This window comes from Spermophilus citellus (genome assembly GCF_964194105.1).
Source record: "Spermophilus citellus genome assembly, chromosome: 4".
Classification (NCBI taxonomy): Eukaryota; Metazoa; Chordata; class Mammalia; order Rodentia; family Sciuridae; genus Spermophilus; species Spermophilus citellus.
In genome coordinates, this window is record NC_138185.1 from 128001418 (window position 1) to 128019973 (window position 18556).

At 38.8% G+C, this 18556-nt stretch overlaps 2 protein-coding genes across 4 annotated transcripts in view; one reads left to right on the forward strand and one right to left on the reverse strand.

Annotated features, from left to right (window-relative positions):
* LOC308646119 (RNA polymerase-associated protein LEO1) overlaps positions 1 to 8689 on the forward strand; it is a 30931-nt gene extending 22242 nt beyond the window's left edge. For 2 of the 3 annotated variants that reach the window (XM_081288724.1, XM_081288723.1), the window contains exons 9-12: positions 77 to 212; positions 2699 to 2885; positions 6460 to 6557; positions 8447 to 8689. In XM_081288724.1, the coding sequence (XP_081144850.1) occupies positions 77 to 212; positions 2699 to 2885; positions 6460 to 6557; positions 8447 to 8551 (526 nt within the window). In that variant the 3' untranslated portion in view covers positions 8552 to 8689. The remainder of the gene's footprint in view (positions 1 to 76; positions 213 to 2698; positions 2886 to 6459; positions 6558 to 8446) is intronic. The other variant, XM_081288725.1, reaches the window with a different exon arrangement.
* On the reverse strand, positions 2893 to 6453 carry LOC308646121 (acylphosphatase-1-like). The gene has a single exon (XM_081288727.1). The coding sequence runs from the start codon at positions 5192 to 5194 to the stop codon at positions 4895 to 4897; it is 300 nt and encodes a 99-aa protein (XP_081144853.1). The 5' UTR covers positions 5195 to 6453; the 3' UTR covers positions 2893 to 4894.
* Positions 8690 to 18556: the final 9867 nt, after the last annotated feature.

Genomic DNA, 18556 nt, shown 5'->3' on the forward strand with positions numbered 1-18556 from the left:
GTTTTTGTGATATGGGTATGACTGGCTCACAAATATATTTAATAAATAATGAGATATTTTTGTTATTTTCTGATAGACCTCACTCTACGGACAGTGCCACACATAGAAAGATGACACTGTCACTTGCAGATAGATGTTCAAAGACACAGAAGATTAGAATCTTACCAATGGCTGGTCGTGATCCTGAATGCCAACGCACAGAAATGATTAAGGTATATTTGCTAGTCTTTTCCCTGGAATTTTTTGGTATTCTAAGAACAATACTTCCCAAAATGTCCGTCCATCATCTTATTGGCCCACCCTTTCCCCTTCCAACCAACATGAATAGGGAGTTTGATTAATTTCATAAGCATTGTTAACAGTGATGTGACAGTAGTGGTAAAATAGAAACAGGAGACTAGATTCTTTCCCACAGCGGCCTGAGAGTTCAGCCACAAACTAGTGAACTTTCACATATAGTTTTAAAGATCATTAAATCATCTATGTTTGGTTTAGAATCCATGTCAAAAAATCAGTGGGGGGCGGGGGGAATCAGTGCAAGTGCTGGAGACTTAGTATGAAATATAGACCAGGAGTTTGAATGGGAGAGTGCCGAAAGTAGAATCTAGCAGAGTAAGAAAAGGTTGTGTATTTTTTTGTTGTTGTTGTTTCTTGGTGCTAGGAATTGAAGCCAGGGCACTCTGCTCTGCTAGGTAAGTATTCCTCCACTGAGCTACATCCCTAGTCCAGTTTTTTCTTTTTAAAATAAGGTCGCTTAATAACATTTTACTGATACATTTTCAGATTTGACAGAACTGTTAATAATCTTCAAAGATTCAATTCTGGTGCATTTTTACTGAGTGACAGAGCATATGCTTGTATTGACACCAAGGTTTCCTGGTGCAGTGCTTGCTTTGAGAAGCTGAATGCAGTAGTCCATTCTCATGGTCTCCTCTCCATCTTCTCTAATCCTCACTGAATCTTGGTCGTTGTCCTGCTTGCCTCACATGATTGATTACATTCCTAAGTGAAATGGAATACCTTGAGGCCTAGGCATCCAGTTGCCTCAGGACCTTTCTTATAATCTCATTGGTAAGCTTTAAGAAAGGTTTGGCCCTTGTTCCTGCTTTTCCCTCCAGCCTATTCCTGGAGGCAGATGAACTAACCAAGACCCGGACAGTGCCTGGCCTAAAGGTGCATAAGGAGCATTAGCTTTGAAGTCTGGCTTCTTGCTCCATTTCCCCACCTTTTCTATTCAGACAAGTGGAGCTGGAGGAACCTAAGGATTTCATTCTTTGCATTTTGAAGAGTGCTGTGAACCACTCTGAGAATTCCCACATCTTCAACTCCTGTGGAAATGTAGACAAGGAGTCAACTAGTTTGTTCTTAGTCTTTATACCACTGTCAGTGACTTTTACTCTAACCTCAGTACAGCCACATACTACTTAACCCATAAGTCCCAAATTTTCAATTCTGTGAATATTTCAGTTAAATCAACACATTAAAATAGTTTGGGAATCATAATCTAGAGCTTATATATTATATTATAGAGCTTATAATTATTATGTTAATATTATTACAATATAATAGTAATATTATATACTGTATTTAAATTTTTATAGGTGTCCCACATCTGGGACAATGGAACAAAAAGGGTTAAACACTCTATTGCATAGAATTTCTAACAACAGAATTGGAGTTATATATGATAATATGTAGCAATTGAATGAGGAAGGTCTTCAAAGAAATGCCGGAATATCCCCAGACTTCCTTTCATCCTCATTTTCTGTGTAAACTTCAAGATGTGGAATGCCAGGCAGCTGAGGAAATGAAGGTGCTCTGCCTTGTGGCTTGGGAACCCTCACACCACTGGGACTTCCTCACTCTGTTGTCAGGATTTGTGGAAAGCTCTCTAGATTGAGGGTTGTGACAGAAATATCTGGGAACCTTGGGACTTTGGTGGAGCCCGGGTGAGTCAGGTATCTGCAGCTCAAGGATGACAGAGGCAACCTCCACTGCCCTAGGAAGTCAATTTAGGTGTCCCAGGCATGGAAGGGGTTTCTTAGGCTGGTTGCTTCTCCTTGAACTGTGAATTACAACAGAGAGGACAGTGTAGTTCCTGAGACTACTCCTGTGCCAGTTCTGAGTGAACTGGTTAGTATGAGGGATCCCTTCTGTCTCTTTACCCTTGTGTGTGTGGTAACAGAGGTGAGTGGAGTACTGTAATCTGAAGACATTATCCTGCTAGGCATTTACAGGTTCTTTATAGTAAAAGTGGGTTCAAGTGGGCCTGAAAATAGTTTGTTTTTAAAAGCTGAATGATGTCTTAGTTTGTTTTTGTTGTTATAAATGAATACAATAGACTGGGTAATTTTTAAAAATAGATATTTAGCTCACAGTCTTTGTGGCTAGAAAGTCCAAGAGCATGGCACCAGCATTTCATGAGGGCTTTCTTGTTGCATTATAACACAGTGAAGGGCACCAGTTGGTGAGACAGAGCAAGGAGCAGCTGTTTTTTATAACAAAGTCGCTCCTATGACCATCCATTAATCTGTTAATGCATAAATTAATCCTTTCTTGATGGCACAGCTTCCTGACCCAGTCACTTCCCCCATATCTTACCTCTCAAAGAACTTTAACATATGACTTTGGCGATTAGCACATGCAACCTGGGGGACACCTTCACACCATAGCAAATGGTTTATTTGTTTCTTCACAGAAAGAAGAAGAACGTTTGAGGGCTTCCATTCGTAGGGAGTCTCAACAGCGTCGAATGAGAGAGAAACAGCACCAGCGGGGACTGAGTGCTAGTTACCTAGAACCTGATCGATATGATGAGGAAGAGGAAGGCGAGGAGTCCATCAGTTTGGCTGCCATTAAAAACCGATACAAAGGGGGCATTCGAGGTGAGTCTGGGGCAGAATTTAATGTCAAGGTTCCAATTGTTTGAATTGTACATGATCTGAATGCCATGTCACTGGACATTTTTTTCTTCTGGTGCTAGAGATTAAACCCAGCATGTAGTCTACTACTGAGTAATACCTTTGGCTCCTGAACATTTTATTTTTAAAGAACCAGTGTTAACAAGTGGTTCTTTTTAAGGTTTCTGGTCTCATCATTACAGAATTCTTTCAGGTGAGCCTGAAAGGGTAGATGGAAACTGATGTTGCTCCCATTTTCAGTTTTATCCCTTGAACTTCTGCTTCTAGATTGAAGATTTGCCAGTTATGTTAGAACTTTTCTTATCTTTGTTTTATTACTAACTGGGAATCAAGAGAATCATGACAAAAAATTGGGAATGAAAAAATGCTTGATGTTTTCTTTTATTCTTCCTCTTTTACTTTTTTTCTGAGCTGTCCTTTGTAGATTCCTTCCTTTGACAAGTATTAATAATTCATAATGGGTAATGTTTTTCAGTACATACTGAACCCCAGACAAACTCAATATTTGCTGTCCTATTTGATCTCTAAATACTGTGGGCCTTTGTGTGTGTGTGTGTATGTGTGTTCAAGTGTGTATGCCTGTGTGATGCTGGGAGCGGAACTAAGGGCTGTGTGTATGCTAGGCAAGTGCTCTACCACTGAGCCACATCCCTAGCCTGACCTATTTCCTTTTATTGTTCTTGTTATTGAGGAAACAAACTTCGAGAGGTTGAGTAACTTGACAAAAGACACATAATTGGTAGTTGGCCAATTCTTAAACCAAGGCCATCTGACTTCTAAAATCTTCTTGGGAAAGTAGAACGAGAATAAAGACTTAAAACTAAAGACATAGACATGGAACAGCATGCTATGTTCAGAAAGAGATACATTTCAGTGGGGTTTGTAGGGTGTCTTATTTAGGCATTGGTCTTCAGGCAGTGGGAATAATGAACAGTATTAACGACAACATAATATGTGTTTTAGAAAATAATTCTAGTGTAAATTCATATAACAGACTGAATGTGAATAACATTTTTGATAGAGGTGTCTATATTTCTGTGAGAGAAGAACAATAATACAGGAATATAGAGGTGCAAAGAGAAATGAGAGATGGCAAATATGACAAAGCACTGATATAATAGGGTCCCTTTTCAGTGAATCATCCTCATTAAGCTTCCTAACTATCATAATGTGATCAGTCTTACCACAGACTCAATAGGATACATAAAGTATTTGCAATTAAGTACTTTTCAAGGATGGTGACTCCTGACTTAGTCTTTCTTCACTTGTCTAACATTTCATTGAAAATCAAATTATAGTTTTCAAGGAAGAAGAAATACCTGGAAGAGAATTACTTATTATGGTCAGTGGAATAAATCCCATAGGGTTATTGTTTCACCGGGTTTACATGAGGAATATAATGAGAATTGATCTCATGAAATTTCCTGTATAGTGTGTCTTTATTATCATACAATGACTTGTTGCTATGTAACCTAAGCATAATTATTTTGATTCTTAGAAAAGGAAATCATTGTGCCTGTGTGTCATTGTCATATAGATTCTATAAATAATTTAATCTGATCATGTTTATTTATTTGAGATGAGTCTTTTAAGACATGGACCTCATTTAGTAAATAATGAAAGACCTCATAGTAAAAAAAAATATAATAATAATAACAACAAACCTTCTTGGGTCTTACCCAGAGATTCCCCCACAACTGGTGGAAAGATGAGATGCTGTAAAGCAAACTCAAGGCTTGGGCTGAACTCCTGACCCTGCTTACTCTGCTTTCAACTCAACCACCTTTTTTTTTTTTTTTTTTTTTTTTTTAACATGGTTCTAAAGTGTAAAGCTGTGTTCCATCACACATGGAACATACAATTACAAATATTTGATACAAAAATAACTAATCCTAATATTGAACACAAAATAGTTCTATATTAATAATAAAAACCAAAACCGACTTTTTCTTGGAAAATTTAAATTCAGGCTATTATTTCACAATTTGGAACTCCGAGTAATCCAACTTCAAGATGACTTTCTCATTGCTGAAATTTGCTCTGTCAATTTGCGATTTGGGACTTCCTTTTGTCTCAAGCCATTCCTGCATGTAACGCACCTTGGAGATGGGACCTTGCAATTGTCCTTGTACTGTGCCCCGGTCAGTGTTCTGGACCCAGCCTACCAATCCTAACTTTTTACCCTTACCCTGAGTGTACTTGCGGAAAAACACCCCTTGCACCTTCCCCAAAATTGTGTAATCCACTGATACCAAGGTGTCCCCTTCTGCCATGCTCAAACCCTCCTCCTTTTCCCCACAGGGGGCTGAATCACACCTGCGACCACCTACCAACCAACCACCTTTAAAAAAATTTTTTTTATTTGTTATTTTTAGATATACATGACATTAGAATGTAATTTGACATATTTTACATACATGGATTATAACTTCCCATTCTTGTGGTTGTACATGATGTGGAGTTTCACTGGTTATGTATTCATATATGAACACAGAGAAGTTACATCAGATTCATTCTACTGTCTTTTCTATTCCCATCCTTCCTCCCTTCCTTTCATTTCCATTTCTGTACTCCACTGAACTTCTACTCCCCACATTTCTTGTTGTGCGTTAGCATCCACAAATCAAAGAGAACATTCGATCTTTGGTTTTTTGAGATTGGCTTATTTCACTTAACATAATAGTCTCTAGATCCATCCATTTACTAGCAAAAGTCATAAAATCACTTTTAGAAGATCCTATTACTTCCCTAAACATCTGTGGTCTCTTTTGGAAAAAAAACAACCTGTTACTAATAGTGTTTGCAACATAAGGGTGTTTTGAGGGTTGAATGATAAATGTTACCTAAAGCTACCATTTGTTGTTTCACCTCATCAGCCTTGAGCATTTGACTGCCCTTCTTTGATATTAAGTATTTTGTCCATAAAATGAAGTTCTAATGCTCTCTCGATTCCCTTTGACACACCTTGAGAATCACAGTGTGCCCCAGGTGGTTTTTCCTGTTGAGTAAAAAAATTATAAAAACACCCAAATTTTCCTTTTTCTGGCTGTCCTACAAAACTTTTTCTCATTTTTCAGTGACTACTTTTGTCTAGTGACCTGCTAAGCCTTACCTACCTATTATTTATCTTGGGACAATAGTACAGAGATCTTTCCATTTTTGCCATTGCTAATTTTCCACAGGAAAAATTAATTTTAAAATTACGCCACACAAAAATAAAAACAACTAAACGTTAAAGATATATTTAGGGATAGAGATGTTTAATATTCAGTTCCTCAGAGATTAAAACACAACAGACAAGTAACACTCAGTTTTGGGCAGTCCTTAGCTAGGCAAGGAGTTGGAAGAAGGGAAGGATTATATTTGGAGAGAGTAAGTCTATTTCATTTCAATGTATTTAGAGCTTTATCTTTAAATCAGCAATTCAAAATTATTTAGTTCCTCTGGGGAAAATGTACAATTCTGATAAGAAGGAAAAACTGAGATTGAATAGATCACTATCATTGAAAGTCACTCAGTCTAATTCCTTTGCTTTCAGAGGAAAGAGCCAGAATCTATTCCTCAGACAGTGATGAGGGATCAGAAGAAGATAAGGCTCAAAGATTACTCAAAGCAAAGAAACTCACCAGTGATGAGGTAAGCTCACATTTACTCAATAATAAGAGTTGGCTTGTACTCAGGAGCTACCTCCTGGGAATGAGGAGCTCAGAGACCAGGAGCACAGATATATACACAATTCACTGAAATTCAGTGCCATACTGTGAACAATAACTAGTAAAAAATTTGTTAAATTAATCTGCACCATATTGGTTTTAAATTAGATGAGGTGACATCTTAATGATACATTTGCAGTGTGTTGAACTGTTGGCAAATGGAAGTCCTCATCTAAGCAGATGCTATTTGTGGCCTGGCAAGCAGAAACTGTTAATGAAAATTGAGAAGTACTATGGAACTCGGTTTATTCCTAGTATTCTCAGAAATGAGATTTTTCTTTGCTTAAAAAAAGACCTTCTGGGCTAGGCAGTTGCAAAATGCCTAACTCAAAAATGCCTCATGCAAATGGACCTCTACCTTCACCACCCAAATATTCTCTTGGTCTTCTTTCTTCCCTTCTCTAAATACAAAGACTTTACTTTTGCCTGGACCTCCCAACCTCTGCTACTGCCTCTTCATATTATTCCAGTTCATGTTCTGGGCATGGGCAACAATGGAAGACAATTGCTGTTGGGGTCACTGTACTATTGCACACTGGGATGAAAGTAGACTCCTTACTGTAGGCTCATAACTTTCTTTTTTGAGCCCTCCTGTGGTACTCTAGGTCTGTGGGAATGCATTTGTGATAACAAGGCAGGAAACAAGTGTGAGATGCTATCTCGTCCCTCAGAGGGCCAGCTGCTGGGACCATCAGGAAAAAAGTGGGTGCACCAGATTACATCGTACATGTAGAAGCACTCTGTGGTCACAGCAAGATGTCAGGCCTTCCCCAACCTTAACCTTCAAACCATTTGCTGATCCATTTAATTTTTGACGAGGAGGATAGTGTCATGTTAGTGTCAACTCCTGTAATGAGTATTTGATATTTAAATGATGATATGTTCAAATTCTATTTGTAAAAATTGTTTTATAGACAATTCTCTGAATTCTTTCTGTTAGGACATTGTACAGAATTATTTTAAACAGAGGAAATGTGCATATAAAAGACATTTAATTTCTTCAAGAAATTTTAATTGTTCTTTTTAGTTATATTTGACAGTAGAAGGCATTTTGACATCTTCAAATATTTTATTAAAGACCTTTATATTTTTAATATATCCAAACCAAGAAATTATTATTTTAAAAATTAATAGTGTTTAAAATAATGAGTTTTAGATAAGGAAAAAAAAAAAAGCTAAATGCTGAAGAAGCAGAGAAAAAATTTTGACCGATTACCTGATAAGGGTGAATATATTTTAGGACAAGAAATGGTCATACAGGCAAAACTTCCTTGGGAGAGTCCTGATCCTTCCCAGGACAGACTCTGTTATGCACTGATTTCTCTGTAAGAGATAAACTTTGGTTGCATAGCTCTCTCCTAATATCTGCAGGGGCATGAGTTGAATTTTATAGTTTGTAATGAGTCTTGCAGAGTTGTCATTTTACAATGCCTCTAATAGATTTGAAAACTGGCCATCACCTTGACTAGTGGTTTCATTCATCTGTTGAATGTTTTTACTGTAAGTTACTTTGAGTAGGGTATGGTAGCACACGCCTGCAATCACAGCTGTTTAGGAGGATGATGCAGGAGGATTGCAAGTTTGAGGCCAGCCTTAGCAACTTCGAGATGCTGTTTGAAAAATTTTTAAAAAAGAGCTGGGGGTATAGCTCAATGCAAAGTGCCCCAAGGTTCAATCCCCAGCACCAGGAAAACAAACAAAAAGTTACTTTGAGTTATCAGAGGGTCATTCAGCTCAGAGCTACTTTTGATAAGCCTTTCCTAGAAATGTTCTCTGTTGAATTTTAGATTTTTAAAAATTTTATCTATTTAGGAGGGTGAACCTTCTGGAAAGAGAAAAGCAGAAGATGATGATAAAGCAAATAAAAAGCATAAGAAGTATGTGATCAGTGATGAAGAAGAAGATGATGATGATTAAAGTACAAAATGTGAAAACTTTTATATATTTTATTGTATAGTTTGTTTTATAAATATGATGTAAACATGAGTTATTTTGATTGAAACGAATTGATTTGCCTTTGTGTAATTTTAATTGTAATAAAAAAATTAAAAGCAAGTGACTGTTTAAGAAATCTGCTTTTCCTAAAGCAAGCTGACTTTGTTAATATTTCCATTGAGTTGGGTTTTCGTGAATTCCTGCTCCCCTACTCCACTTCCTCTCATCCCCACAAAGAGGTCTGCTGGCCAGGAACAAGACTGGGGTGAGGGGGAGTAAGCCCTCTCTTCAGATGCAGTATTTAAAGGAGTATGAAAATAACCTCAAGAATCATGTCTATTTCCTCAGACTGCCCTACAAAAGTACCACAGTAGGGTGGCTTAAAACAACAGAAATTTATTCTCTTACAGTTCTGGAGACAGGAAGTTTGAAATCAAGATGTTTGCAGAGCAGTGCTGTCTTCCAGGAAGGATTCTCCTTTCCCTCTTCCCAGGTTCTGGTGTTTCCTGGCAGTCCTTGGCATGGGGTAGCATAATTCAAATCTTTGCCTCTGTCTTTACGTGGCCTTCTTTCTTGTGTGTTCTTGAGTCTCTAGATGTCCCTCTTTTTATAAGAAAAGCAGTCATTGGATTTAGGGCCAACTTTAATCCAATGTGACCTCATTTTAACTAGTTACATCTGCAAAAACCCTATTTCCAAATAAAGTCACATTCTGAGGTTCTGGGTAGACAAATTTTAGGGGGTATAAAATACTAGTCCTAGGTGGCACATGCCTGTAATCCCAGCAATTTGGGAGACAGAAGCAGGAGGATCCTGAGTTCAAAGCCAGCCTCAGCAATTTAGAGAGGCCCTAAGCAACTCAGCAAGGCCCTGTCTCTAAATAAAATACAAAAAAAGGGCTAGGGATGTGGCTCAGTGGTTAAGTATACCTGGGTTCAATTCCCGGGACCAAAATATAAAATAAAATACTAGTCACAATGAATACTAGTCAATGTCCTACAATAATCACATTAAGTAATGTTACATAAAAATCAAAATTAATGCAAAATACATGATGAACAAAGTTAAAATTTTAAAATGAGATTTAACAACTAGAATAGAGTGAGGCTAATTACAAGATTCATACAACTACAGGTTGAATTCTGTTTTGTTTTTGTTGTTATTTGTTTTTTAACAGTACTGGGAATCCAGGGCCTGCCTCATCCTAGACAAGTGCTTTACCACTGAGCTACATCCTCAACCCTTTTTTAAAATTAATTACATTAGTTTATTCATTTAGTTGGTACTGAAGATTGAACATAGGGGTACTTTAGTACTGAGTTATATGCCCAGTCCTTCTTTATTTTTTTGAGACAGGGTCCTTTTTCCCCCTTATATATGACAGTAGAGTGTATTTTGACATACATATGTGGAATATAACTTCCCATTCTTGTGGTTGTGTGACAGGGTCTTGCCAAGTTACTGATGGTCTCCTTAAGTGACCAAGACTGGCCTTGAACTTGCAATCTTCCTGCCTCAGCCTTCTAGTAGCCATACAGGTGTGTACCTTCATCCCTAGCTGGATTATTTTTAATTTTTTTTTTATTATGAAGTTCTTTAGACATGAATTTTGATTAAAAAAAAATTACTGCTTCTCAGAGACCAGGGGTAGGGTGTGTAGCTCAGTGTGTGCTTAGCATGCCCAAAACTCTGGGTTCTATCCCCAGCACTCAAAAAAAAAAAAAAAAAAAAAAAAAAAAGAAAAAGAAAAAGTTTTTGCATTACAATATTATTGAGTACAGAGATTTTGACACCCTTCTGTTTGTGAGCAAGGTGAGTGTTGTATTGTTACATCCCTGTCCTGGCTCTGCTTTCTCAAGCAAGGTTGCTGTGCTTCAAAGGTGAGCGCCCTGAAAGTACCAAGTGAAAATTGTATTACCTTGTTTTTGCATTCTGTTGTAATACAACCTAGTATGAAAAAATCGTACAACCTCACTTCTGCTGCATTCTATTAGGAGTAGCTCACGGTGGTCCCAGTATTCAAAGGGAGCAGATGTAAAGAAAAGTAACATTGGAAAAAGAGAGGGGAAAGTGCTGTGGATGTAGTGAAGTAGTAGAGCTCTTAGCATATGTGAGGTTCAGGCTCAGGGCTCATTTCTATCACTGAAAAAATGTTTTCCTAACAAAACTTTTAAGTGCTTTGCTGTTTCCTGGTTTATCAAATTGAAATGTCAATGCCTTTTTTTTTTTTTTATTTAACTTGGGATCCTCCTGCCCCAGCCTCCCAAGTTGCTGGGATTACAGGTGTGTGCCACGGTGCCTGGCCAATACCTGGCTTTTAAAAGCCTTCATTCTACCTCCATTCTTTCCAAGGCAACATATTCTTGTTTGCTTTTTTTTTTTAACTAATAGACATCAAGGCCTCATCACCTCAGCAACATTTCTGGGGACTTAATGGTATGGGGTGTGGTAAGCTCTTGTTTCTTGTCTCTTCTTCAAACCCATCCCTCTATTTTCGCGTTGTGTTCAAGACTCTACAAACCCTATTTCAGCCTTGCCAGCTGTCACATTAGGGGGCGCTAAAGGAAGACTGGAAACTTGAAAAGCAAAGAAAGGATTGCTCCTTCCTGTTTGTTCATGGAACTTTCTGGGGGCTTCCTGTTAGCTTGCAGTTTCTATAAGTGTCGCCCATCAACACTTGACCTCAGCAGAGGCAGTTCTTTTCTACAGCAGCTGAATCCAATTTGTGGTATACCAACACTTGGAGAATCAGCCTCATTGTATTCCCTGAGAGACATCAATACTAGTTGGACAGCTGGTCTTCCACAGGTATGAGTTTCAACTCCAAGGGGCCCTTTCTGGAAGCATTTAAGTTTTTAATTTTTTTCCACATTTTTAAATTGGTGCAGTATAGTTGTACATAATGATGGGATTCATTATTATATATTGGTACATGCATCATTTAAGTTTTAATAATTGCACCTCTCATATGTTCAAATATGGTTCTCTCAGCTCTAGGGGTGGAAGTTACTCTCTGTATTTACTACTACTCTGATCCCTACGAGTTCTTGTTTTAAATTTTTGGTAACCTAGTCAACAACTTCAATTACTATCTTTAAAAATATATTAAATTCTATCTGTATAGGCAACGAGTGTGTTTTCCCTTAACTTACTAGAAACCTGTCTGGGTGGTTCAGAAAACAAATTTTCAAAGATGAAATAGAATGGTGCAGGACTGAGCTCCCCATTCCCAGGAAATGGGATGCTGGAAATGCGTGGTGATGCATAAGATCATCATGAATAAGATTATCGCGGCTGAGGGGTCAAGTGGTTGCTGTAGGTTAAAATTTAAAAAATAAAATGTTCAGCTCACATCATATGGGAAAAGTGAGCTTTCATCACAACCCTAACACAGTCTTGTATCTTGTAGGGCTGAGTTATCTGAAAATCAAAAATAATATTTGTGTGGTTGTAGAATTATAAAATCAATTGAATTCGTAGCCTCCCCACGTCTCATGTTAAAGTTAAGGCATTGACTGGGAAAGAAAATAGGAATGGGGATGTTATGGACAGAATGTTTATGTTCCTGGTAAATTTATGTTGAATCCCTAACCGCCCCCATGTGATGGCATTTGGGGATAGAGCCTTTGGGAGGTGATTGGTTTATGATGTTATGAGGACACAGCACCATAATGTAAGTTATGTACTTATTAGAAGAGGAAGAGACCAGAGCTTGCTCACTCTGCATGCTCACAAAGAACAGGTCATGAGAACACAGAGCAAGAAGGTAGCTGCCGAGTATCTAAGAGAAGAGGCCTCAGAATGAAATCTATTTTCTGGCACCTTGATCTTGAACTTCCCAGACTGGTATTTTGTTATAGCAGCTTAGCTGACTAAGGGAATATCTAGTCTCAGATGAACTGAAAAACCTAATTTCTTAGTGACTCTGGGCCTCCCTTGCCTGTGAGACATAGCTTCCTTCCCTGTGTCTGAGGAAACTAGTCTTGCATGAAAACATTGTAATAACATGTTTAGCAGTTTCCAATCTCAAGATTCACACAACTGAGTGCCATCTGACCTGCCTTTCTGTTAGTGAACCTGTCACTAGGATCTCATGCTCCAGCAAAGCAAGCACAAAGTGTGAAGAAGAAATAGCTCGCACACCAAAAGAATTACAAGATTTTGCTAATCAGTATAGGCAGAAGCCTGGGAAGTATGTATGGAAATGGACTTTAAGAGGTAACAAACAACTTGAGCATGGCCAAATCTTTGAATATAAATAAATAATTTTGTAAGAATATATTCTGGAGTTACTGTGTTAGCATGTAGCTGGACATGGTGCTCTAGTTGAGTGGTTAATTAAAACTTAAACTCAGCAGTGGCCTATATTTTGTGAAGTTGAGATGCCAAAACTTCCTCCAGTGTTGTGTGGAGGAGGATTAGGGAGATAGGAGTGTTAGAGTCAACTTATCTTGTGTGACCTTCATACTACCCCATCTCTCCCCAGTTTCATTCCCTGAGAGGGCCAAGAGATACTCCCTTCATGAGGATGCCAAGCAAGGTCTGTATGATAGGAAGACTAGAGCTCAAGGCCAAGATCATAATGAGTTGCCACAACGGAGAATCACCCTGTCTCTTCAAGTTTCAGATATGCAATATGTTTCCAGACCCGGAATCTCCTATTGAATCCTTCCCTTGAAGAAGGATTCTGAAGCATCACCACAAGTATAAATTATGAATCTTCCTACAAGCAATCCCCCAAGGGAAACTGTAGCCATATACAAGGATGACTGCAATGGGGAAGGAAATACGAGGATTCCTGAATACTGACTCTCAGTTGTTGAATCTAAATGCTTCTGTGGCCTACCTAGCCAATAGGGGGGCTTAGAGTGCTTAAGTAATAGATTGAGTTTTAGCTCAAGTTCAACTCACAGTATGCTCAGCACATTTGTGAACATACCCTGTGGTTATTTCTTCCAGTTCTTACAATTAGAGTTGACATATTTTGTCACTGAGAGATTCCCCATGTTGTCTTTCTGAGTCATGTAATAACCATCATTATGACAGGAAGGACCGAGCAGAAGCCCCCAGAACTTCTTTTGCTTACCAAGATAATAAACCAAAACCACTGCATGACTAAGGGGAATTGTGGAGAGGAAAGACACCATCAAAGATTCGGAAGAAGTAGAGGTGATGATACCACTCACCCCCATTTAACTCTCCAGTTTGACCTGTGAAGGCAGCAAGTTGACCTTAGAAATGAAGGGTCATCTTAAACCCAATCAGAGCATGACTCCAATAACAGCTGCCATTTCCTATGAGCATGTGTTAGCGGGAGCAGCTCTACAGCTGCCGATACCTGGTCTGTAGCTTTTGGCGACAAACATTTTTATTCTCTCCATATCAGTTTGTAAGAACAAACTGAAAGAGTTTGCTTTTACTTGTCACACCAATGGCACAACTTTACAGCCTTGTCTGAGTCCAAGGACCCACCTGCATTCTAATGGAGTCCAAGGAGACCTTGATCATCTTGACAGTCCATGAATCTCACTGGCCCACTACATTGATATGCTGAGTGAATCTGATGAACAGGAAACAGCAAATACTTTAGATGCCTTATTAATGAGCATATGAATCAGAGGGTGGGAAAGAATCACCATCAAATTTCAGGGCCTCATCACCTCAGCAACATTTCTGGAGAGCTAATGGTATGGGGTGTGTATGGATAATTGCCTCCAAAGAACAGTGGTGCTTGGCGCATGCCTGTAATCCCAGCAGCTTGGGAGGCTGAGGTAGGAGGATCGCAAGTTCAAAGTCAGCCTCAGCAACTTGGCGAAGCCCTAAGCAACTCAGTGAGACCCTGTGTCTAAATAAAATATTAAAAAGGGCTAGGAATATGACTCAGTGGTTAAGCACCCCTGGGTTCAATCTCTGCTACCCAAATAAAACAAAACTGTAGACCCTTTTGGATTTGGGAGCTAATGTACACATACTTCAGTTGTTACTTTGTTTGACTCTTTTGCCAAGTAAGCCATAGATGCTTCCTGTTTTGAGTAAGGACAACAAGAAGGGAATGTTTGGCAGTCAGTCCAGTCTGCAGGGCAAGTTGTTCTTCCAATGACACCTGATAATCCAGCAGATCCAATAATGCTTGGTATTTCTGCAGCAAGTACCACCGCTGTATGAACCCTCTAACCAATATCACTAAAGAATTGAGCACCAGCTTCTAGGGGGTGGAACCATATTCACACCCTGTTTTGTAGATGACCTTGCTTGAGAAACACCTGCTGGTTTGCTTCTAAACACTCAATTGCAGGCATCAAGAAACCACACAGGAAAAAAAGAAAAGAAAAACCATACAGGCTGAGCTTCTTATTGTGAACCTATGTCCAAAACTGTAAGCTGGGTGTATGTAATGGCAATCTGTCAGCTGGTCCAATGAGGTCCAGAGGGTATGAGCAAGTTTCTTGTGGGTTCTCAATACTGACACCTGTGGAATTGCCTCTTCAGTCTCCTCTAAAAGCAAGAATTCTTGGCTCCATTTACCCTCAATATATGTATTCATTTGTTTGGCCCTCCTAAATGCAAATACTAAAATGACCATGGATATTTACTAGGTTCTGGATGTATTCACACACAGCGGCCACACAAAGCAAATTTCCATTAGCTTTGTAGATCAAAAAGCTCCACTCATACTGAGAATGTAAAAGATTGCAGTACTTGTAGTTCAAGATCGGGGCAGTAACTGTGCCGACACTAATGAAAACATCCAAGAAACTGAAATGGAGTAGAATGACATACTATATACACTCAGGCATTCTGAGCCAAATGACTTGAACATTTTGCAAAAACATGGGTAAATACATACCCAACTGGCTTCTGTGCTATGCATTTCATCAGGAAGCCCTATCAGCATTAGTTAGCAGATGTCTCTGTTAGGGAGCCACAATCACAATTAAAGCTACTATCCATCCTACTTTGTGACAAGTTGGGGAATTAAACAAGAAAAAGAGCATAACTCCATTGCAAAAGATGACTTTTTCTTCAACTTATAACATGGTATATGGCTGAGGATGGTAGCCCATGCCTTTAGTTCCAGTTACTCAGGAGGCTGAGGCAGGGAGGGTTCCAAGTTTAAGGCCAGCCTCGGCATTTTAGGGATACCCTCAGTAACACAGGAAGACCCTATTTCAAAGTAAAAAAAAGGGTTGGGGGTGTAGCTTAGTGGTAAAGCACCTTTGGGTTCAACTCCCAGTACCAAAAAACAAAATAAAAAAGAGATATAAATTATACATCTAGCTGTATACAACTACTAGTCTAATAAAATAAAAAATGATATAAATTATACATCTAGCTGTATACAACTACTAGTCTATCAAGTCATTGACTTTTACACATTAATTAGAACAGTAGCCCTAAGCAATGGCAGCTTTCTGTGTTCTAGAAAGGCATGCATTTTGGCTCTCTGTCCTGATTCCACGTGACACATTTCTGTGCATCGTTTTTTAAAAGCCAATAATTTGGGAAAGGTTTGTAACATTTTTTACAGAAGTGTTATGGTTTTTGAAGGTGAAATACTACTAAATTTCTTTAAAGGTAGAGTGCTCGCCTAGCATGTGCAGGGCCCTGGGTTCCATCCTCAGCACTTGGGAGGCTGAGGCAGAAGGATCCATGAGTCCAGAAGACCAACCTGGACAGCATATCAAGATCCTTTCTCAAAATATAAAAAATGACATAATGATCCCAAAAAACCAACTTTGGGTTTCATAGATTTTTTTTCCCTATTTTCAATTACATTGATTCTTTTTCCTCTTTTTACTTGTTTTGAAATTTGTTTTGTTTTGTTTTGTTTTTGTTTTTGGTGGTACTGGAGATTTAACCTAAGGGCACTGTACCACTGAGCTACATTCCCAGTCCTTTTTTATTTTGAGACAGTGTCTTGATAAAATTTCTGAGACTGGCCTTAAACTTGAGATCCTCCTGCTTCAGCCTCCCAAGTCACTAGGGATTATAGGTGTGCACTATCACACTCTTTTTCTATTTTCTCAAGGTAGAAGCTTTGGTTTTTGATTCAGGATCATTTTTGTTTTCCAAAAGAATTTTTATTACTATAAGCTTCCCTCTAAGTACTTATATAGCTGCATTTCACACATTTTAATGTTATAGTTTTGTTTTTATTCAGTTACAAAATATTTCCTAATTTTCCTTGAAGCATCCTCTTTAACTCATGGACTATTTTGAAAGTATTAATTTCCAAATATTTGGAGATTTTCCAGTTATCTTTGTGATATTGATTGCATTGTGATCAGAGACCATATTTTGCATGGCTTTAAATTTTTAAATTTGTTAAGTATTGTTTTATAATCTAGGATGTTTCAAACTTGACACTTGCTTTTACTTTACTTACAAGTTGTTAAGTTAGCCTGTTACTATTTCATGTTGCTGGCATATTTATTCATATGTAATTTCGCATAAATATCATGCAGCTTATGTCAGTAACTGCAAGTAACACTACCTGTCCATAGGTGAAGTGGGCATTTAGAGGGGGTTCTAGAGAGGCAAGGACAGGGCTTAAGAGCCTGCTGTTTCTGGGCCATGATTCTGTGTGTAGACTTTGGAGTCAGGAGACCTCTTTGTTCCTTCACTCCCTGTGTGACTTTGGACAAGTTAATAAGCATTTGAATTCCTTGTCTGTCAAAGGAAGAATAAACTACTCCACAGGAATACTTCATGTAGGCCAACCATGAGATTAAGGGAAATTCTTCAGACCCTTATTCATATTAAAGACATACCTTTTTGAAGACAAATATGAGGACAGAGGGCTGAGTGTGGCACTAGGAATACTGAAGGACCTGGGACCACACAAATATTCATGAACTGTGAAAAATTAAATTTATCTAGCTGATCAGTCTTATGGAGTTGAGAATTCAAAACAAAGTTGAATTCTTTGAACAGTTGTTACTGGCAGTGGTCATTTATTTTGGGTTGAATAATAATGACCTTTAAAATCTATTGAGGTTTAGCTTCCTTTCTCCCTGCTAGCTTCTTCCTGCGTCATTGCCACAGTCCTTTAGAGTATTCTGTTTTGCATAGTTTATTTTTGTCTACACATGGCTGATTTTGTTTTTGCTTTTGCAGTACTGGGGATTGAACCCAGGGCCTTGCACACACATTCTTGACAAGTATTCTAACTGAACTACATCCTCAGGGCCCCCTCCTTTTTTCTTTTCTTTTTTTTTTTTTTTTTTTAACTTTGAAGCAAGGTCTCACTAAATTACTGAGGCTAGCCTTGAATATGTGATCCTCCTCCTGTCTCAGCCTCCTAAATTGCTGGGATTATAGGTGTATGCCACCATTTCCAATGGAATACTCCCCCATCCCACTTTTTGTAGTACTGAGAATCGAGCCCAGGACCCTGCACGTACATGCTAGGTAGGTATTCTACCACTGAGCTACACCCCCAGCATTTTTTTTTTCATTTTTCTAAGACAGAATTTCACTAAGTTGCCCAGGCTGGCCTTGAATATGTGATCCTTCTGCCTCAGCCTCCCAAGTAGCTGGGATTAAAAAGGTGTATACCACCATGCATGGTTCTACCTGATATTCTCGCTTGAAGGAAGGGATGTGGGGGCCAATGTAGCTCTATGTGTTTTAAGTAGAGGACAGAGCTGTTGGAGAACTCAAGCCTCTACTTGAGTATCCTGACAGTAGGAGGTCACTGGGATCCCGGAGTACAAAGTGAATGGGAAACAGGGATGCAGAGAACAAAGGGAGAGAGTGCCTTCTATTGCTCTAACAAATTTCTCCAACAGCCAGCAGCTTAAAACAATGCACATTTCCTATCTCACACAGTTTCTGAGGGTCAGAAATTCAGGAGAGCTTAGGGTCACACAGGCTGTACTGCAGTATCTAGTCTTGGAACTGAAGGCTGTTTCCAAGACAGCTCATGTGGCTCTTTGCAGAGGCCTGTTTCCTCACTGCTTGGGCCTTCCCACCAGCAGTTCGAGT